Source organism: Artibeus jamaicensis, unplaced genomic scaffold (assembly GCF_021234435.1).
Source record: "Artibeus jamaicensis isolate MK-2021 breed Jamaican fruit bat unplaced genomic scaffold, CSHL_Jam_final contig_233, whole genome shotgun sequence".
Taxonomy (NCBI): domain Eukaryota; kingdom Metazoa; phylum Chordata; class Mammalia; order Chiroptera; family Phyllostomidae; genus Artibeus; species Artibeus jamaicensis.
In genome coordinates, this window is record NW_026521486.1 from 6,328,911 (window position 1) to 6,350,341 (window position 21,431).

At 59.5% G+C, this 21,431-nt stretch overlaps 1 protein-coding gene across 5 annotated transcripts in view; it reads right to left on the reverse strand.

Moving 5' to 3' along the window:
• The window catches only part of MGAT3 (beta-1,4-mannosyl-glycoprotein 4-beta-N-acetylglucosaminyltransferase), a 49,979-nt gene that overhangs the window by 16,426 nt on the left and 12,122 nt on the right, over positions 1-21,431 (reverse strand). The window contains exons 1-2 of one of the 5 annotated variants that reach the window (XM_053662223.1): positions 2,465-2,529; positions 2,064-2,266 (exon numbers count right to left, since the gene is read on the reverse strand). The exons of 1 other annotated variant lie outside the window; for it this stretch is intronic. In XM_053662223.1, coding sequence (XP_053518198.1) covers positions 2,064-2,248 — 185 coding nt within the window. In that variant the 5' untranslated portion in view covers positions 2,249-2,266; positions 2,465-2,529. Of the gene's footprint in view, positions 1-214; positions 500-2,063; positions 2,267-2,464; positions 2,593-15,185; positions 15,287-21,431 lie in introns of those variants that run through there. 3 more of the 5 variants (XM_037160693.2, XM_037160692.2, XM_037160691.2) reach the window with 3 other exon arrangements.

Below are 21,431 nucleotides of genomic sequence, written 5' to 3' on the forward strand. Positions count from 1 at the left end.
CACACACTGATGTTCCTCTACCTTTCCTTCTCCTTTTCTTCCCCTCCCTCTAAAAATCTTTTAAAAAAGATGCTGTCCCATAATCCGGGGTCCCCTTCTCCCCTCTTTTACAGCCCAGGTTAGCTCTTGCCTCCCCGGCGGGGGGGCTGCCCTCAACCCCAGCCTGCTCAGAGCAGCCCCCATCAGCCTGGAGAGAAGCTTCCCACTGGCCCACCTGCCTGCCCTGAACGCAGGGTGTGCCGAGTCCCGCTCCCGAGCCAGCCGCACAGAGGACGACAGGGAGGCGAACATCCAGCGCACGGTGAAGGACTTCGCTGTGGGCAGGCCCCACGCCCCTCTGTGCCTCAGTGGGCCCCTGTCAGAGGGGACGGTGCCCACCAGGGTGGGGTGCTGAGGGCCCACGTGAGAAGGACCGTCAAGAGGACTCCCAAGGGCACAGGGGCCTGGCCATCTCTGCAGGGAGAGCCTGGCCGGGACAGAAGGCTGGAGGGCAGGGGCAGGTGCGGAGCCCTGGGAGGAAGGAGGAAGAAGGAAGAGAGACCAGGGTCCAGCCAGGGCACAGTCAAGGCGGTTGGGGGGTGGCCCCAGCCCATGATAACTAACTGAGCAAGTGAGTAATCATTAACAGAGCCGATGAGAGAAAGAACACGGCCCTTCCTGATTCGTGGAGAGGAGCCGGCCTTTGGACAGACGTTGACCAAGCCCAGCCCCAGGCAGCCTACCACTCACACTCTACGGAACCCGGAGCCCTGAACCCCTGCACCCGGGAAGAACTCGCTCCTGGGCCCGGCTGTGCAAGACGCCCCTGCGCCCAGTGTCTCAGGAGGCAGGAGAGGTTGGGGGTGGGGTGGCTGGATTCAAACCCTGCCCCTGCTTTTCCTGGCCCCGCTGTGTGACCAGGTCACTTCCTACCCCTTGGGGCTCCTCATGGGACCAGCCCAGACCCTCACTCAGTGACAGTTAAAAGGGGTAACATCCGAAAAGCCTTAACCTCAACCAGTCCTGAGCTCCTCACCACGTGCCTGGCTGGGGCGCTCGCTGCGAGGCCTGCGGACACCTCCCTCCAAAAAGGTTCCCAGGACATAACCCCAATCCTCCTCCTCACCGGCCTCCCTCCTACCTCCCCCTTTTTAAGAATTCTGACTTGAAATTCTTAAATTTCGGGACCCTCCCTCCCCCACTCCTGCACACTCAGAATGAAACCCAAACTCCTGCGTCCACACACCCTGTCGGGTTGGTCCCTGCCTCTTTGCTGACTGCGCCCCCCCTTGTCCACTCGGCCCCACCCACAGTCCCTGCCTCTTTGTCCCCCCCACACCCCGGGTTCGCCTGTCTCAGGGACCTGGAGCTGGCAGTTCCTGCCACCTGGAATGCCCTTCCCTCAGATCTCCCCATGCCAGCCACCTGCCCCTCCGTGACGGGCCAGCTAAAGCAGTGTCCCCTCCTGGACTGTCTGCCCCGCAGCACTCCTCGCCGCGAAGCCATCTCCCTGTTTATGTGTTAGTGGTCTGCTTGTCCCAGCCACACCCTGTTCACTCGGAATGTCCACAGCAGGACAGCAGGGTCACTGTGGGCCGTGGTTACGGGCCACCGCTGCTCCCCACCCCTGACACAGCCTGACCTGGGCACAGCACTCGGTGAACAGCTGCTGAATGACAGCGGAACTCTTACGAGAGCCAGTGACAGACTCCGAGCAAAAAGTACCGCCTGGTTTGGGGGTGCACGGGCAGCAGGCCCAGCCAGTGCATGCCCACCCCAAGCAGGGGGCCCTCCCCTGTCCAGGGGCCCAGAGAAAGCCCCACCCTCTCAGCCCCGTCCTGCCCAGGCAGCCCCGGCAGTGCCAGCCCCTCCCCGCCAGGCTTGCGTGTCCTCCGGGGACAGTATACAAAGGGCCACTTCAGTGCGGAGCCGCAGCTCCGTCTCCAGCCCAGAAAGCACCCCCACCCTCCTCTGTCCTCACGGGGCCTTCCCCAGCATAGGGCCGGGGAGCCGAGCTAAGCTGGAGAGGCTTTGCTCCATGCACCGCACCTGGGGGCGTGGGAGCGGTGGGCACCCCCACATACCTGGGCAGTAGGAGTGGGGGGCGCTCCTGTGGGCACCTCCCCGTGAGTACAGGGTGGCCGGTTGTGGAGACCCCTGTGTCCTGAGAGGCCTGGCTGCCAGTGGGGTCTGGGAGACAGAGGAGCAGACCCGGGGCATGGGGCCAGGCCACAGGGAAGGCCAGGGCCTGCGTCCGGTCAGTTTCCATCCTGCCTGGGACCCTCCACTGCAAAATGGGGTGCAAAGAACTCGCTCAAATGGTGGCTCCAGCAACCTGAGCCGATGACCTGGGGTAGGAGCCTGACACCCAGAAACGCCTGGTGGACCTCGGGAATCCCCAGAGTTTCTCCTCCGGGGCGTCAGCGAAGTGCCGGGCGCCCAGCCGCCCACGCCAGGAATTCCCCCTCTCGTCGACCCCACACACCTGTCACTGAGCCAGGTCTGCTCCAGGTCTGTGCTGGCCGCACCACCACCAGCGATCACCTGGACAACGGCAGCAGCCTCCCTGAAGGGCTCCCAGGCTTGCCACCACGAGCCAAGTACAAGCCACATCTGACGCTGCCTGGTCCTTGCACGGTGGAACCGCTGACCTTGGGATAAAGTCCAAACCCTCCAGGAGGCTCCAAGTCGGTGCACGGCCTTGCACCCCCATCCCCGTCTGTCTCAGCCGGGTCCACTGACCTCGGCGCCCTCCAGGGCTCCCTGACCCCCTCCATTTTGGAAAGACCCTGTCTTGCTGCCCCCGCCATCCCTTACCCTAAACCAAGGCTGTGCTACCCAGAGAGGTGTTCTGGGTTCCCCCGGCCCGGGCCTGACATGAAGGTGTGTGTCAACCTTGGTTTGCTGAATGAATAAATGACCCTCTACCAAACCCCACACCTGCACCTTTCAGTAAATGCTGCTGGGCTCTCAGGCCTGGCCTGGGGCTTGGAAAAGTGGCTTTGGTCCTAGTCCTGCCTGCAGTGCGCCCGGGGCTCACACCCTGCCAGGAGCTGGCTCACCTCCATGAGTTCCCAGGGCCCCTTCCATGGGGGGCGGGGGTGGAGAGGGGAGACAGGCAAGGACTGCAGCCGTCTGAGCAGCGATGTGATTGATGGCCGGGAGGCCGCTCAGGAGGGAAGGGGCAGCACAGGAAGCGACGACTCAGAGTGGGTTAGGGTCCTCCCCACGGCAGCTCGTGGCCATGGGCCCGGCACACCGTAGGTGCTCAACAAGTCACTGCTGACTGCAGGAATGAGCTTGAACTCTGGCTCTGCCACCCCAGTCCTGGGACCCCAGACAGGACCTTGACCCTCTCCCGGCCTGTTTGCTGAGACACAACAGGAGAGGCTGGTCCTCAGATGTTGGGGGCTGGGATAAGCCTGAAACAGGCTGATACAATCAGACCTGAGAGATACGCCTTGAATGGCAGGATGTTGCAGTCAGGAGCCATAGAACTCCACCTCCTGGACATGCGGGTGGCACACCAATCAGTGCCTTGATCACGCGCCTGCCATGCACCCCCCGGCCAATCACAGGCTAGAGCACGCCTTGAAGCCACCTATCCACTGCACTTCCTCCACTGCCCTCCTCTATATAACTCCCTCCATTTTGAAATAAATTTGCAGCTTGATCAGAATCCTTTGTCTTGCTGCCATTCTTCGCGCCTCTTGTCCCCCCAACTCATTTGTTCTAGGTAGGTGGTCGGACCCCGTTGACTGTCTCGCGGGCCGAGGCAACTGGCGCCCAACGTGGGGCCCCACTGATCGCCTGTGCGGACCGCTGTCCCCTCCGATCGCAGCGTTTCGCCCAGCGTTTCGCCCGGCTCACACGACTACTCGACCGCGCGCGCCGGCATTTCCCAGAGGACCCCGTTCCCCGACAGCGGCATTTCAAAGGTAAGACGCAGCCATGGGACAGGCATGTTCACAAAAAGAGTCTCTCAAGGTGCGCAAGATAAGAGTTCGTAAAAAAAATTTGAATTCCTTTTTCACTTTCGTTTTTAAAATCTGCCCATAGTTTCCTCAGGAGGGTAGCATTGACTCCCGTGTCTGGCGCCGTGTAGGCGACTGTCTAAATGACTATTAAAAACCACAATAATCCCCCTGACATACAGCGCCTTTGCAAAGAAGGGCAAGAAATTCTCCGCAGTCACTCCCCGGCAACCAGTTAAATCCCTCTGAACAGGCAGAGTTAGAGTATGAGGCCGCTCGCTACAATAATCCTGACTGGCCACCACTCGTGGCGGCAGTCCTTCCGCCATTCAAACCGCCTCCTTATAGTACCTCTCACGCACCCGCCGCCGCCATTTTGCCTTCAGCACATGGCGCGTCCGCCATTTTCACCCGCGGCGTGCAAGGCACCCCCATGCCTCTAGCTGTCTCCACCAACATATCAGCCCTGAATATCACCGAACAAAACTGCACCCTCAGCATACCCTTTAGAGTTCAGCCTATGCTCTTTGACTCCTCCCCTTGTATCTATAAAAGTTCACAAAATAATTCTTTTGATATTTCTGTTGGTTTCGCCAGCTTTACCAATTGTAGCCACACGCTTAATTACAGCACATCCCTCTGTCCTGGCCCAGGGCGAGCATTCGTGTGTGGTAATAATCTAGCTTTCACCGCCTTGCCTGCCAATTGGACAGGGCTATGTGCCTTAGCTGCCTTATTACCTGACATAGACATCATCCCAGGAGATGAGCCCGTCCCCGTCCCTGCTTTTGACCACTTCGCAGGACGACACAAAAGAGCCTTAGCTGTTATTCCCCTGCTTGTTGGTCTAGGAGTCTCTGGAGCAGTAGCTACCGGAACTACAGGATTAGGAGTCGCAATTCACTCCTATACAAAACTTTCCAAACAACTTGTCAATGATGTACAAGCCTTATCAAATACTATTACTGACATTCAAGACCAATTAGATTCCGTAGCAGAAGTAGTCCTACAGAATAGATGAGGTCTAGACTTACTCACAGCAGAGCAGGGAGGTATCTGTTTAGCTTTACAGGAACGATGCTGCTTTTATGCCAACAAGTCAGGCATCGTACGGGACAAGATCAAGACCCTTCAAGAAGACCTGAAAAAACGGCGAAAAGCTCTGACTGAGAGCCCTTTCCTTACAGCCTTCAACGGACTGCTCCCCTTTCTTCTCCCTCTCCTCGGGCCTTTAATAGCTATCATTCTTTTCCTGACCTTTGCTCCCTGGATTCTCAGGCGCACCACAAACCTCATCCGAGACCAACTTAACTCCCTTCTTGGTAAGCCTATCCAGATACATTATCACCAGCTAGAAATGAATGAACCTGGCACTGACTCGCAGCGTTTTCTCCGAGAATGTCCTCGTGCATAAACTCCTTTTTACACCCCCACCTCCTACGAGAACAGTATAACTCTTGGCATTATACTTTACATATGAATTGTAATGGATACCGCTAGGTGCAGAGCAAAGCATCGCAAGGAGAAGCTACCCCGAAGGTGGCCCTGCCATGTCTCCTGAGAGGCAAGTCGGCTTGCATAGAGGTCAGCGCCCCAACCCTCTCCTCCGAAAGGGTGCTTCAGAGCTCGGGACGAGCTCAGGAGGAGCCAGACCTCTGCCTCCCCCTAGCCGGTTAATGTCCACTCCTCACCTTAAAAATAAAAATAAGGGAGGAGATGTTGGGGGCTGGGATAAGCCTGAAACAGGCTGATACAATCAGACCTGAGAGATACGCCTTGAATGGCAGGATGTTGCAGTCAGGAGCCATAGAACTCCACCTCCTGGACATGCGGGTGGCACACCAATCAGTGCCTTGATCACGCGCCTGCCATGCACCCCCCGGCCAATCACAGGCTAGAGCACGCCTTGAAGCCACCTATCCACTGCACTTCCTCCACTGCCCTCCTCTATATAACTCCCTCCATTTTGAAATAAATTTGCAGCTTGATCAGAATCCTTTGTCTTGCTGCCATTCTTCGCGCCTCTTGTCCCCCCAACTCATTTGTTCTAGGTAGGTGGTCGGACCCCGTTGACTGTCTCGCGGGCCGAGGCACTCAGAGGGATTTGGGAAGGTGACGAGGCTGCCCCTGGCCCAGAGCCTGCGGCTCTTGGATCTAGGACCCCAAGCACCACAGGTAACCTCCTGCTGGGAGCGGTCCGGATGGGGCAGGTGCACAGCTGGTTGGCTCCGTGCTCTGGGCACCTGGCAGGCCTCCATGGAGCTGGAACAACGGCCCCTTTCTCCTCCTCCCTCCTTCAGCTCCTCTCCGTCCGCCCCTGCCTTTGAGAACACCAGCTGCCGTGGGTCGGGACCTGGCTGTCTCCACTGGGAACGTTCCGGAGGCCCTCACCAAGTGGCAGGGAGCCCCACGCAGGGCTGCAGGCAGTGGGCCTCCTTAATATCAAGGGAGCCGCCCATCTGTCCTGGCTCCGCAGGCTGCCCAGCCCTTCCCGCCTGCTGCATCTGGCTTCCCATCACTGGCTTCGAGGAGAGACGACACAAGATGGCAGCGACAAAGCCGTCCACACAGGGCGAGGCTGGTCTAGGGGTCGGGTGGCCAGGATCCCAGTCTCCGTAATGCCCCTGACCTCCTGAGAAGCCCTGGGCGCCAAGAGCAGCACCCCTCCCCTCCATCTCAGCTCATCCTCGCAGCCTCACTTCACAGACAGAACAGAGGCTTGGAGAGGGGACACGGCTTGCAAGGTCAAGCACCAGGGGGCTGCAGGGAGAGCTGTCAGCCCAGCTACTGCTCACCAAGGCCCAAGAGCACCCCCTCCCTCCAGACCTCAGAGGACATCCATGTTCCGTGTTCCAGAAGGTCCCCAGTCAAAGCCCGCGGCCCCACATTCCCCTGAAGTTCCACATTCTGAGCACTGTGTTCTGACGTCTGGTCCCCAGGAAGTTCTGCAGCCTGGAGTCTCCAGCCTGCCCCCCGGGTTCCGTCTCTGTGTTCTCCAGCCAACACACTTCCTCTACAGGGCACCGCGTTCTCCTCCCAGCCTCCCGCCACGGGGCTCACAGCCACTGCTCCATCAGCCCTCAGGGGCATTTTCAGGCAGCAAGCAGGGCGAGTCGGGCCAGTGTGGGGGCAGAGGGCGTCTAGCAGACGTAATGCTCTTCCCCACCCTTCTCCCCAGCTCGTCTCTCCAGGACGCCCTCCTGACTGCTCCCACCCCTGCTGGCCCCGGCCCCACCAGTCCGTGCTGCCGTGGCCGAACAAAACGGGCATTCCCCCAAGGACGGAGGGCACTTCCTCGTGGGCACTCGATTAACACTTGCTGAGTGAATTCACCAGGCATGGCCCCAGGTACTAGCAAGATCGCACAGGGGTTCAGCCTGAGGGACACACATTCACCCATGACAAAGATGCTCAGCTGTGTGCGTGTGCAGGTGATATGCACGAAACCTCTGCTGGGAAGCACAGACCTGCTACACCGTGAAGTGGGCAGGTCTGCCCGCGCCCCTGGCACACAGTGGGCCCTCAGTGAGTAACTGCTGAATGGATGCATGAGTGCCCTGTACCAGGTAGAGTCAGGGGCCATGGGAGAGACAGAGGTGGAGTCCCCACCCAGGATCAGGGCTCAGCTGAGGTGACGAACACCTGCAACACAAGGGAGAGCTGGACCGTGTCGCAGCGGGGCCACCTCCAGACAGGGTTGGTCGGTCAGGAAGGTGGTCGATGGCGATGCTGTGCTCCCACTGGGCAGCGGGGATGGAGGTGACGCCCACGGCCCGGGAGCTGGCGCTGGCTGGGAGAAGGGGCAGGAATGGCTTCCCAGGTGGACAGCAGCACCTGCAGGGGGGTAGGCTGGCCTCCATGTAGGGGGCCTGGGACATCAAAGGGTGGAGGCGGGCAGAAGAGGACCGTGTGCAGAGAACAGCAAGGGTCCCGAGGCTGGAACTCAGGATGGGAGGGGAACATGGGAGAGCGGAGTGAAGGCCAGACCGTCACCCTAGGAGGGGGGTCAGAGGTTTGGACTGAATGCGAGCAGAACTGCACCCCAGCAGCCCCAGGCCTGGACACTCACTGACGCAATTTCCAGGAAGGAGAGACACGCACCTGTTCCGGGGGGTGTGCCGGGGACAAGACAAGCCCACTGATGCAACCCCACAGTGGGCACCTCTGCAGACCCTGCACAAGTGGCAACCCCGGAACAGACATATGGTGAGCTGGCTGTTCTCAGGGCACCTCTTCTTCCCTCTCTCCTTCAAAGCATAACCCTATCCTCTTGGCTATAGAAGTTTGCCACATTCTAGAAAATCTGGGGCTTGCGGTGGAAGAGGCAGGACAGTAGCATGTGCCGTCCCGCCCGCCACCTCTTGGGCCGACGCTGAAGGTGATGCTGTGCACCTTCCCCACGCACCTCCGTGCTGCAGCGATTCACCGACACAGAGCTCCTGCCGGCTTTGGGGCGACGCGCACTTCCTCTGTGGCGCACTGTCCTCCACCCTGAAAGGCTGAAGTGCCACCCTGCGCCCTGGGGACTTTGCCCTTTTCGGTTCCTTCCCATCCCCCACACAGACCTGACCCGGCAGGTCCCACTGAGAAAGGCTCCGACTTGGAACAGGCTGGGGGGCGGGAACAGAGTGCAGCCCCACGCCCCGGGCTCCCCCCCTCCACACCACAAAGGAGACCCATGGCCACTCTCCGTGGCACTGCGGGTCGGTCCCAGGCCTCAAGGTTCCCTTTGTGAAATGGGTAGCTTCAGCCGGCCACGTGGCCTCCAGGCTCCCCAGCCTGGCGCCTCCTCTGGAATGAGGTGACAGTCCCCTGGACTGCGCTGCACCTTATGGTTGCTTCTGGGAGCTGCACCAGGGGCCCCTTGGTCTCTCCCAGAACTCCACGGCTTGTCATCCAGACAGAAGGACCAGCCGGTAAGATCCACTGCTGGCCTGTGGACCTGGCCTCGTCCTCCCGGCCCAGTCCTCTCTCCCTGCCACCAGCATGTCCCACCAGGCCCTCCACAGACCTGCCCTGCCCGCAAGGTTCCCACATCCGTAGGGACAGACAGAAATCCCCTTGGGGTGGGCATCAGCCATGGCTGCCTGGAGGGGTTTTAAGGGATGCCCAGGAGAAGAGGGGAAGGGCATCCTGGGCAGAGAGACCAAGTGCCTGCGAAGGCCCAAGGAGAAAGCCAGTGCCTGGATTTCTGGTCTGGGTGCCGGTGCATTGCCGTCCCCACCTGCCAGGGCCTGGAGGAGGCAACTGCCGGCGTTTCTGCCACATTCCCCGCAGTGGTGGCCACAGGGCCATGGCCCGTGCTCACATGTGGCCCTAAACACTTCGGACAGCCGTGACCTGCCAGGCCCCGGAACCAGCCTGAGGAGGCCTGGCCCCTCGATACCCCTAAAAGGGAGTCTGCCTGGATATCCTTCAGGGCCAGCCCCTGCTGTGTAATGACTCTGCAGTGGCCATTCTGTGTGGCCCAAGCCTGCCTGCCAGGCTCCCCAACCCTCCCGGCCATGGCAGAGCTTCACACTCTCTGGTCTTCATCTTGGGGAAGAAGGCGGTGACCCTGGACCAGCCCGCCGCACACCGGGGGCCTCGGCTTCGAGACGGAAGAGTGTCCTGGCTGTTGGAGGAGCCGACGGGGCCAACCCGTGTTCCAGCCTGCGCTCAGGCCTGGCTCTGCCCCTACTGGCCACGTGGGCCCCCAGCACTGGCTGCTCCGGTTCTGTCTCCACAGGCCTGGGCAGAGGCCCTCCCCTCACTGCCCCCACCCTGCGCACACAGGACGCCCCCCAGTGCGGGTCTTCTAACCTGGGCTGGGGGCACAGGTGAGGAGAGCCATGCCCGAGCCACATGAGAACCAAGGGCGCTGGTGGGTGTGGAAGTGCTTTTTAACTGCAAGGGCCACAGAGGCCTAGTCATGCTTCTGCCAGTCAGGGACACTCTGGCCCGAAGAGCCACCTCCCGGCTGCGTGACCCTGGCTAGTCACCCCTCCCGTCTCGGATTCAGTTTCCATACCGTGGGACGGAGCCTTCGCAAGCTTTCGCCCACACCAGCCGCAACGCCACGTGCTCACACTCACCATTCCACAAAGAGTTAAGAATCACTGAGTGAACGCTTTCTCCGTGCTGGGCATGGTGCCAGCTCCCAGCACACGCACGTGTGCCAGCCCAGGAGCCCAAGCCGCTGGTTTCCCTTTGCCGGCCACCGTCAGTCACCAGCCACGACTCACCCAGGCGGCGAGACGGGGGCAGCCACCAGAGGCTGACCCAGAGCCCTGAGCAAGCTCTGGGGGGGTTCTGCAGCCAGCAAGGACCCATTTTATTTCCCAGGGGAGACCGCAGCAACGGGTGCTCCCGTGAAAAAGCAATGGGGGTACAGGGTGGGGGTCGTCACGGTGTGTGCAGAGCTAGGGGGCAGGGGCGGCGTGGAGCAGAGGCGTGAGTCACAGGGACCATCAACCCAGGGGACAGGGGCTCTCCTAAGGCAGCCCGGACCCCATGGGGCCAGACAGTGGGCCTTGGAGTCCACAGGCCTCTAAACCCCAAGGCAGCATTTTAAAAACTGGGTTTGCAACCTCCCTCTCCGGTTGGATTTCTAACTCAGCAGGGTGGGAGGGGCCCGGGGATTGGGGACTTTCCTGAAGCCGCCCAGGTGAGACTGAGCGAGGCTTCCAGCAGCCCCAGGACTACGGGTGGACTAGAGGGCGCAGAGCCCAGAGGTGGGTGGCCTACAGGCCACCAGGACACGGGTGAGGCAGCCGTTTCAGGCACCCAAGCCTCAGAGAGCAGTCCCCTCTGGGTGACCACGGGGACCTAGGTAGAAAGCCCTGTCTGGGGTCCTACAGTCCCAGCCATACCACTTCCCAGCCCTGAACCCTGGGTCCTGGGCTCCCGTGAACTGCAGAACAGGGAGGAGACACACTAGCTCTTGGGAGGTTAGGCCTTCATGGGATAATGCAGACAAAGCGCTTGGCCCAGTGCCTAGCACCCAGCAAGTGCTCAATAAATAGCAGCAAATTATGATGACTGGGAGGCTGAAGTGGGGAGAACAGCCTGGAAAATCATCTATCACGGGCCTCTGTCAGCCAGAACCCGGGAGCCTGCCACTGCCTCTGCGCCCCCGCCCACACTGCTCAGACCCGGTCTGCACTGCGCCTTCGGGGACTTCCGGGCGGGCAGCCGGCCCGAGAGGGCAGCAGGAGGACAGGCCCGAGGAGGTCCCAGCTCCCGGCCTGCACCCCGCCCCGCCCGTACCCCCACGGACTCCACTTCAGTGGGAACCAGTCTTGAGCCAAAAAAGCTCTGAATTCCTAAAATAACAAAGTAATTAGGTATATAAATAATTGCTATTGTTTCCATTTTATTTTTAGGAAGAAAAGTGAAAACAAGAGAGGAATTTCCATTCCAACAGGGAAATTTCCATGCGAGAGACCCTGTTAACCTCCTGTGTTTTGGGCAAGCCTCGGGCTCCCTTGTGGGCCCCCCTCTAGACCCCAGGGCAGCGTTTCACCACCCTCCCACCTGGCCTGCTTCCTGCCACCAGCAGGCTCTCAGCCCTCCTGCAGCTTCACTGTCCCCTTCTGGGAGATGTGGACAAGCAGGGTCCATGTGACAGCCTCGCCGTAGCCTGAGGCTACCCTCGGAGGGCCAGTCTCCTCCACCGGGGATGAAGGACAGGGTGGGACGGCCCGAAGAGCAGGGCTGCTCCCTTGGGCTGAAAATCGTTCACCGTCTCACTGGAGCTCCTACAGGTCTGCGGGGCTCGGGCCAGTGGGACCCCCGTGGTGAGGACACAGGGACGGTGCTCTGCGGGCCCACGGCCAGGAGACCAAGACTCACAGGCCTCCCTACGTAAGCGACGCTCAAGCTAAGACGTAAAGGACAGGTCAGCGGTAACAAGACACGGTGCCTCGACGTCCCCATCTGCAGAGAGCACTGCCGTGGTACTCTTGCCATGGGTTGCTGTAGAGATGCCACAAATGTCGGCTGCTGGCATTTTTATGGGTGAGCCCATGAGAGGGGTTGTGAGGCCAGGGATGACAGTAGAAAGGAGAGAAGGGTCTGTGTGATTCGGGGTGGATGGCTGGCCTCATGAAAGGGGCTTTTACTGGGTGACAGAGTTTCAGGGGGCAGAAGTGAGTAGAAGGAACATCGGGCAGAGGAAACAGCAAAAGCGAAGGAACAGAATCTGAGGCTGGAGATCTCTTTGGACCACATCTCAGAGCTCTCTTAAGCGAAATCTTGGGATCCAGAAAGGCCACTCTGTGCAAAGCCCCAAGGCCAGGCCAAGGTCAAGGGGAGACCCTGGGAGAAGGGCCTCAAGTGAGAGTGAGGCAGGGTCAGAGGTGTGGAGCCCCAAGAAAGGAGGATGACAGCCTTCCATCCCCTCTGCCGTCGGTCCCACTGAGGGTGTTTACTCAGGGTGGCCTCTGGCCCCATCCTCGGCCTGCCCAGCGCCTGCCCCTGAAGGCCCTCTTCCAGACAGTATGGCCAGGCAGCTCCCCAGATCCAGCCGACCGACAGTCTCCCAGTCCCCAGGGCCTGTCCTTCTTGTTCGACCACCACTTATGAAGCACCTACTAAATGCCTGGGTGCTGAAGCTGTCGTGCACCTGCTTCCATTAGGAGACCATTAAGCCGTCGGCAATCTGAAACGGGCCCTGCTGGGAAGATTTATACACAGAAATGGGCCGACGCTGCTCCTCGGAGAGCCAGATGCCAGCATGCCACGGCCCTCTGCCCAAGCGTGGACACAGAAAGGCAGGCCCCTGCCCGTGGGGACTCCCAGACAGAGGAGGACAACGGGGATGTGGAGTGCACCGTGGCCGGCTGTGTCGTCTCAGAGGGGGCAGGGGTGGGAGCATGGAGACTGATTCTGCAAGGAGGGTCGTGAACACTCACCAGAAATTGAACCAAAACCAAAACGTTGAAACGATCGGCGATCGTTCTCCCCGTTGCACTTTAGGAACTGAAGCACAGCCCACAGTCGCCCAGTGAGAAGTGGCGGGGCTAGGATTGGAACCTGGGCCCTTGGATGCAGGATCCTTGCTTTCCACCCCATGGTGCAGCGACTGCCTCTCCTCCTTCCCCAAAGCGCTAGGGAGCCCTTGGGTGTCCAGTGGTATCTGCCCTTCAGCCAGATTCTAAACTCCTGAGCGTGAGGCCTGCATCCTCTCCACCTGGCTGCCTGGCACAGCGCCCCTCACAGGAGGGAGTCATGTTTGTTGACCTGTATGTCTGAAGAAACTTCTGGAAAATAGCCCTGGTCCCCATGTGGTGGCTTAGAGCTGGCCGGGTGGGGGGTGCACCATGCAGTATGGGGAACAAAGAGGCTTTGGCCTTGGAGTGCACAGCAGGGTCCCTTGAATGACATGGCTTGAGGCCAGAAGGTGGTGGGGACCCAGAGGAGCAAGGAGAGGATGTCTGTGAGGACAACACGGCCCCCAGCCACTCCTGCTTCTCTCTTCTCCTCCTGGAAGGAGGATTCCCCCCCCAGCCTTTGGCTCCCTCCCAGTCACATCCAGCCCGCACATGATCCTCACCACCACCCGGTGAAGTGAGCCCAGCCTGCCAGCTGGCATCGATGTCCCCGTTTTACAGGTAAAAATACCAACGCAGCAGCCAGTACCTCTCAGGTGCCAGGCACCCTACGCACATTGTTCTTTCACGCAGTCTCTCCACACGGGTAGGAAAGACTCTCCCATTGGACAGATGTGGAAACCGAGACTCAGAACGCTGACTGCTTGAGGTGGTCCAACTACCCCAGAAAGGGGATCCCAGCGCGGGTCAAGCAGTACTGACCACAGCGGGGACACTGGGCATACCCTCGGAAGGACAGAGTGCCAGCTCACCAGGGGTGTGGCCCACCACCTCCTCCCCACCTGGCCTTCCCTCCCTGAGGCCTTGGCTCCCTCCCCCTCTGCATCTGGCTTCTCACTTGGGCCACCTGCAGTGCCTGACAATCCCGCACCTCCATCTCTCAACACAGACCGGGCACTGGTTTGTCTATGCTTTTGCTCATGCCATTCCCTTGACCAAATGCCCTTCCTACGTTTTCTACCAAATGAACAGACCCTTCCTGCTTCCAGTTATCAGCTCGTCCAGCAAGTTCTCTCCCTGCTTGGGCCGGCAGCACCTCTTTCAACTTCCCTAGAACCCTGTGCCTCCGCCCCCCCCCCCCAGCATTTGGAAGCATTAATGACCCCACAGAATGGCCAGCTCCCAGGTGGGATGCGGGCTGGATTGTCTTGCTCTTCCCTCCACCCTTAGGTTTGGCCCCATGCTCAGATCTTTAGTAACTGCCCTTGGGGAGGTGGCACACCAGTGGCCATAACTCCCTCCTCAAGGCAGATCCTGAGTAGTGTCCCAGGAGAGAGGAGAAGTGCTTTGGGGGCTCAGAGAGTGCCAGTTCTGGGGGACCATGCAGGGATCTCACTGGGGTAGTGTGCCTGCCCACACCCTTTCTGGGACATCTTGCAGGGCTAAGAGAGTCCCCCGACCTCAGGTCACCAAGGCTGGCTGAGACCCATCTCTGCTTCCCCTGGAACCAGAGCTCAGGCACCCCCTTACCCCGCCACTCACCCAGACTCGCTCCCTTCCCCTCCCCACCCCAGGTTCCAGAACTCACGGTTTGCAGATATTTATAGCGCCCTCCCCCAGCCAGGTTCCCTCCCCTGCCCTGGGCAATGCAGTTGCGGGTCTCTTCCCGTTCCCCTCTGCTTGGTCCCCAACGACAACCACAGTCCTGCCCCCGCCCACCACCCCAACTGCGCCTGGGCCTCCAACGCCGCCGCCGCAGCCCCAGGTCGGGGGTGGGGAAGGCGGGCGCTAAGGCCTCCCACTCCCCGCCCCGCGCTGGAGGTTTGTTGGGGCGCAGGGCACAAAGCACCGCTCAAGCCGGGTGCCTCCGGGACGCTCCCCGCCGGGACCAGGAAAAGAAAGGTCGAAAGGATGAGGATCTGCCCCCTGGGGCCAGGGAAAGCTCCACCGAGGAGCCGGTTGGGGGAGGGGGCGCCTGAGCCCCAGCATCCCGCCCCTATCTCAGCGCCCCCCACCAAGCCCCCCAGCCTAACGCTCTCGCCCCCGGCCCCAGAGGTCATGCTCGGGGAGGGGGCGTTGGGAGCCATGACTGGGGGCGCCGCAAGCAAGCAGGAGGCGGCCCGGAGATGGAAGCGGAGGGCCGGGACTGCGGGATGAAGGGGCTGCGGCGCGGGCCCCCAGAACACCAGGGTCAACTCACCCATCGCCCGCTGGGTCTCAGCAGCAGCGGCGGCGGCGGCTCCGCGGCCCCCGGGGCCCCCGGCGGGGAGATGCTGGCGTCCGCCGCAGCCTCTCGCCCCATCCCGGGCTCCGGCGGCGGCGGCTGTGGCTGCGGCTGCGGCGGGCGCCCGGCATCGCAGGCAGCGCGGCCCCAGCCCGGCCCGGATCCCCGCCCCTTGCCCCCACCTCCACCCCGTCCCGCGGTCCCCGCCTGGCTGCACCCCGGGGCCGCGGCGGGGACCCGATGAGCGGACGGCGCGGGGGAGGGCTCCGCGGGAGGCGCGCTGGGGGTGCTGAGGCGAGGCCCGAGCGCGGCGCGCAGAGGTGCCCGCTCCCGCCGGGTTCCGGCGACTCGGGTCCCCGCCCCGCCCCCACCGCGCCCCCTCCCCTCCACTGCCGGCCGGGCTCTGTTCGCCGCGCTGGCCCTGGGGCGTCTCGGGCGAGTCTCGGCCGCCGCTGCTCCGCGCCTCCCGCGTGTGCGATCAGATGTGTGTGTGTGTGTGTGTGTGTGTGTGTGTGTGTGTGTGTGTGCGCGCGCGCGCGCGCGCCCCTGCCTGTGACCGTGCGTGCGCCGGCCCACGGCCCGGTGCGTCCTGTGCGGTGGTGTGTGTGCGATGGGAGGCGGGGCGGGTCAGGGAGTGTGCGCGTCCGGCGTATGCATGGGTCTGCGTGTCCGTGGATGTGTGCGTCTGTGTTTTACAGTGTGCACGGGTCTATGTGGCCTACAGTGTGTCCCTGGGACTGTTTCGGTGTGCGCGGCGGTGTACATCTGCTTGTACCTGGACCGCGATTGTGTGCACACTATGACCGTGTGCAGAGCGGCCTCTAGGTCTCCTGTCATGTGCTTGCCTGGCCCCCGGCGGCTGTGAGGAGGTATATACCCATCTGTGACGTGTAGAGAGGCCTGGGCTTACTGTGTTTCGAGCGTAATGCAGGGCCTGTTATCTTGTCTACACAGGTCTGTGAGCCCTTGGGGGTGGCCACTGTACACCAGCTCCACAGGGCTTCGGCTGCTGTATCCTTCCGACTCCCTCTATCCACGGATACGCCCTATGTGCCCACTCTCTCCTGGGCCTCGCAGGGCTCCCAGTCGCAAACCTCACCCCAATCGCCTTAGGGGTGAGTGAGAAGCCAGCCTGCCCTGCTCACCTCTTGAGCCTGGTCTCCACCTGCAGCTGTTCTCCCAGCGCCCACTATTTCACACTCTGGCCCATCAGGCTCTTGCTGGGGCTCAAAGATGGCCTCCTCAAGCTTCTCTCGCTTCCCGCCCTTCCTGTAGTTCCTTTTGATTTGGAGGCTCCACCGGACAATGACTTCCGCCCCTATGTGCAAGGCATCCTGGGTATGTATCAAGCACCACTGTGGGTCAGGCCATCAGCAAACGTGCAGGGCGTAGGTACAGAGACCCCTCAAGGCTAGGTCTCAGCAAGTATCCTCAAGGGCAGCCTGGGCCTTGGCTGGGCTTTTGGAGCTGGTCTCCCTGCTTCAGGTGCCCACGGCCCACCTCCATGCATCCTTGCCAAGAAGCCACAGTTGGAGAATCCTTCTCCAACATTCTTCGGAACAGGTCCTTCTCCCAGAACTCCCACTTTCTTAATTACACTCTGTGCCTGGGCAGGGCAGATGGCCCCTCTCCTGTTCTCCAGCCTCACGGCCCACTGCCCTCTCCAGGCAGGCCCCTTCTCAGCCAAAGATGGGCAGACTATTGTCTGGAAGGGCCAGACTGTTAATGTTTTAGGTTTGCTGCCCATCGGATCTCTGTCTCAGTGACTCAACTTTGCCACCTTAGCACAAAATCTCAAGACGATATGTAAAGGAATGATCATGGCTGTGTTCCAATAAAACTTTATTTATGAACATGAAGATGGGAATTTTATATTATTTTCACATGTCATAAAACATTATTGTCTTGCTTTCCCCCAACCATTTGAAACTGAAAACCGTCCCCAGCCAGCACTGCTCTAAGCACGCCTCCAAAGTCTCCGTGCCACCCCTGGGACTCACCTACTCACAGGTGTCCCCATGAACACAGGCAGTCCCCAAGTCCCATCCACTCCACTTCCAAAGTGTCAGCCACCTCTTTTCCCCCACCTCCCCCTCCAGCTGACTCTCCCTCGGTCCTTCTCTTTCCACCTCTTGCGGACCCCTCACCACTGCTCACACGTGCTCTCCTCCAAGGCTCCCTGACTCTACCTGGGAGCCCCTGCCAGCCGGAAGGGCCAGCTCAGAGACACTCTCCTGACCCCGGACCTCGGAGGGAGAATCTGCTCCCCTCCCCCCGGCCTCCTGCAGCAGCTTGGGCATCCCTGGCACTACATGACAGAAGCACTGTTTGAGGTCCGGCTCCCCCAGTGGGTTTGTTCCGGGCATCTCAGAAACCTCGAGGCTGGCCCCTGAAAGGGTTCAGAACAAGCCTTCCCAAAATGTGCCACTTTGGCATGTGGACAATATTGAGCTGAAGGCAATCAAGTCCCAGCAGACTCAAGAAAAATGTTTATCCCTCCCTTAATTACCTAGAAAAAAATGTAGATGGGTGTCTGGCCCAGAATGAAAGATGACTTTTTATTCGAACGATCTCTGTAAGGCAACACAAATACCTGAATGCCACACATCTGTTCTCGTCCCGGGCCCAGGGAAGCCTCCGACCCTTAGCTCAGAGGGTCAGGTAAGCCCCCAACTGCCCAACTCCTTCCTGGTTTCACAGTCTTGTGGGGGCCCCAGTATGTACGTAATAAAATTTGTTTTCCTTCTGTTAATCTGGTTTGTGTTCATTTGACCAGCAACAGAAGCTAAAAGAGGAGAATAAAACGTTTTCCTCCCCTACACCCCCTAGTCCTAAGCTGGGCACAAATTATCATAGCCCTTAATTTTCACAGCTCCCAGCAAAGAAGAGGAGGTGAAGTGACCTGCCCAAGGTAACAAGACTGGGATCCCCAGTCCCATGTGTGTGTGTGGGGGTCTTTCCCTCCTTTGCTCTCTTTGCCAGGGTGCCCAGGGGCAGTCCAGCATTCATCTGCCTTCTAGGCAGTGCTCTTTCTGCCCATGGCGACCTCTGCTCCCCCCAAAACGTTGGGCCCTGCAGGCGTGGAGCAAGGCCCGAGCTACAGATATGCACAGATATCCTTTGAAAATTGCAGATTGATTTGGGTACATAGATAATAGCCACACTGTGAAAATTTGAAAATCATTGGAGGGTGTCCAAGTAAGACCAGAAAGTAAGCACCCCAGCCCCCACCTCGCTCGGCTTTTTGTCCTTTGAAAATTGTGAAGTGATTTGGGTGACTAGATGACAGCCAAGCTATGCAAATGTGACAATTACTGAAGGGTGTCCGTGTAAGACCAGAAAGGAAGAAGGCGGACTCCCCCAGCTCCCCTCTAAGGGCTTCACCCTCGTGGAGTTTTGGGGTGCAGCCTGGCCGAATTGAAACCATTTTGTTGTGACCTAAAAACCAGTCCTGGGACTTGACTCCCAAGCTGAGGGCACCAACTCCCCTCCGTTTTCTTTTTTAAATCAAGTATAGAACAGACCCGCCCACCTGCCCTTGACCGCACCGCCCTGCCCAGAGGGCAGGTGAGAGGTAGGGACTGCTGGGGAGGGCCCTCTCGCCCAGCGGTGACTGGTTTCAGTCTGAGGTTTTGCACAAATCGCTTAATTCTCAGTTTTCTCATCTGTGAAATGGAAATAAGGAGGGTTCCCTCACAAGGCTGCTCCGGGGGTGAAATGGACCCCTATATGGGGGGGGTGCCCCACCTGGGGCCTGTCATCCAGTCAGTCTTGGCTGGCACTATGACTACAGGGCCACTGTCTGTCTCCAGAGTCCAGGCCTGGGCACACAGAAGACGCTCAATAAATGTTGCTAAAAAAAATGAATACATTAAAAAAAATGAATACATTAATGCCGCCTGTGTGCACACTTACCACTTACTAAAAAAAAATGGTGATTGTCCATTTTGATCTGTCTAAAAATGGCCACTGTGGGAAAGCTGTGTCCCTAAGTCCTGCTTCAGTGGGCTACACCCTGTACCCCTCAGCAGGGCACCCCCCCACCCACATGCTGGTGCTTCTGATAGGGGACTTAAGAGTTGGAAAATTTTAGTTTAATAGCTAATAAGCTTAGTAATCAATGCATGTAAAAGCTTTTGTTCCAGGAACTGAAGGTCTGACCCCCCCCACCCCCCATCCCGACTCCAGGAGACCATAAGCAGTTCCACCTTTGTTCTCAGAAGGACTGAGAGCAACTCCAGGTGATATCTGAGCTGTTGTGCTCCAGGGTGAGATGACCACCTGGGGCACAGCTAAAGACCACCACCCAGGACGAGAATGCTGTAGTCATCTTTTAATCCAACTAACATTTCCCTGAATTTCAAATGCCCTTACCACATCTCATTTATTCCTTGCTATAAAAACCTTGGCCTGGAAAGAAAGACAAGATGGTCAGTTAGGGTATGAACCCACCATCTTCTCAGATCGCCGGCCATCTGAATAAACCACTTGTTAACGATTCAGTCCCTGTCTCTGCTTATTGGGTTTGGTAGTGACAGGCAGCCAGAACTCCGGTGTCCTGTCCAGTTTCACCTTTAGGCCCATGCAGGGGGAGGAACCTAAAGGCAAGCACCCCACCCCCACCCCAGGGCAGTCACGTGGAGGAACCGGAGTGGAGTTGCCCTGCCCGGACCACACCCCTCAACTCCCGCCTTTGTGTCCCGACCTTTCCAGACTCCAGGCTTCCTGGGAGGCCACAGGAGAGTCAGCCCTTGGTTGGGGTCATATCGAAGACAGCTTGTCTGCCCATTGAGCTCTCAGAGTGTCTGGGGATCTGTGTGTGACACATGCCTGCCCTCCCGGCTCCACAGAGATGACAAGTGGTTTGCTCGGTCACCTGCAACCTGCCCAGGCCCAGCAGCACCAGGAGCCCCCCTCTGAGCGAGCTGGCCAGGGCTGGGAACAACCTGCACAGGTTTCCCTCTCAGCCTCTTTCTTCCCTTCCAACATTTTAGAGGCCTGCCACTCAGGTACTGACAGGTGGAGAAGCTGAAACGATCCTGACTGAAACCTGGGTTCAAGACCCTGGCTGCGTAGTTTAGCTAGTTAGCTTATCGCCCAGATTCACCAAGGCTGGAGGTTCACCTTCCAGTCAGGGCACATTCAAGAATCAACCAGTGAATGCATGGATAAGTGGAACAAAAATCAATGTTTCTCGCTCTCTAAAATCAATTTTTTTCAGAAGACCTGGGTTCAAATACGTCTCTGCTGCATGTTCCAGTCTCTCCTGTGCCCTAAGCTCAGTTTCTTCATCTGGAAAACGGGGATAATCACCGTCCAGACGTGACAGTGCTGTCGGTGGAATCTGGAGCCCGCCAGCCTCGCCTGCCTTCCCATTGGGTCCCCGATCCGCAGACGGAGTGTGGCAGCGTGCTGGGGCTCAGTAGGTGGTCCTCCCTCCCCAGCCCCTCCTCTGGGGCCAGGCTGCCCGACCGGGAGGCTGTGCAGGGCCCGGAGCTCAGAGGAGATACAAGATTAGCCGGCCCCACGTGGTGTCACCTTACAGCTCTGCCAGCCCCTTTCACCTGGACCTGTCTGTGCTCTGGGAACAACTGCAAGGTCTGTTATCTCTTTCAAGAGCTGCTGCCGGGCCCCAGGAAGCCACGTTCACATTCCACCCTTTCTGAGTCATCTCAGGCCCAGCACTGGGTCTGGGTGAGGAACGCTGACCTGTGCCACCGGCAGAGTCCGCCGGCTCACGGCTTTGGCTTGTCCTCTGCAGAAGGGCCGTGAGGGTGGTGGCCTCCTGACGGCTGGCAGCAGAGGTTTTCAGTTCACGTTTGGTCCCTTTTCTTCCTCATCACCTGCTGGATCAAGTCACTAGACGTGGCATCCTCTCCTACCCTCCGGCACAGGCACTCCATTCACTCACTCATTTCCTCATTCATGTGTTCATCCCAGCCCCTCCCCAAGGCAGCCAGCGTGCAGCCCTCTGAAACACCTGCAGCTTCTTCCGCTTCCCTCTTCTCTGCATCTTGGCATATATTAGTCCTTCTGCTCAGAGAGCCTTTCTGGAAAAACTCCTACTCGACCTTCAGACCCAATCCAAGTGTCCCTCCCCTCGGAGGCTGCTCTGGCTTCCGGTGCTCAGAGGCCCTGCTGGTGCCCATTTGGAGAGCTCCCACCTCAGGGCCTCGGCCGCTGCTGCTGCTGCGCTCGGCGCGCCAGGCCTTCCCAGCCCCA